At 35.0% G+C, this 220-nt stretch overlaps 1 protein-coding gene across 1 annotated transcript; it reads right to left on the bottom strand.

Moving 5' to 3' along the window:
* Positions 1 to 6: 6 nt before the first annotated feature.
* Positions 7 to 214, bottom strand: LOC102673788 (ubiquitin; the record flags this gene model as incomplete). Its single annotated transcript, XM_006625140.1, has 1 exon — positions 7 to 214. A coding segment is annotated over one exon (208 nt), but the record flags the coding sequence as incomplete, so codon positions are not given.
* Between the last annotated feature and the right edge of the window lie 6 nt (positions 215 to 220).

Genomic DNA, 220 nt, shown 5'->3' with positions numbered 1-220 from the left:
ACGAAGTCGCAAAACAAGATGAAGTGTAGATTCTTTTTGGATATTATAATCAGAAAGAGTACGACCATCTTCCAGCTGTTTACCAGCAAAAATCAATCTTTGTTGGTCAGGGGGAATACCTTCTTTGTCTTGAATTTTAGCCTTAACATTTTCAATAGTATCAGAAGCTTCAACTTCAAGAGTAATAGTTTTTCCTGTAAGAGTCTTGACGAAAATTTGC

Source organism: Apis dorsata, unplaced genomic scaffold (genome assembly GCF_000469605.1).
Source record: "Apis dorsata unplaced genomic scaffold, Apis dorsata 1.3 scaffold_49025, whole genome shotgun sequence".
NCBI lineage: Eukaryota > Metazoa > Arthropoda > Insecta > Hymenoptera > Apidae > Apis > Apis dorsata.
Note: the sequence above shows the minus strand (reverse complement) of the source record. Positions and strands in the feature narration are given on the sequence as shown.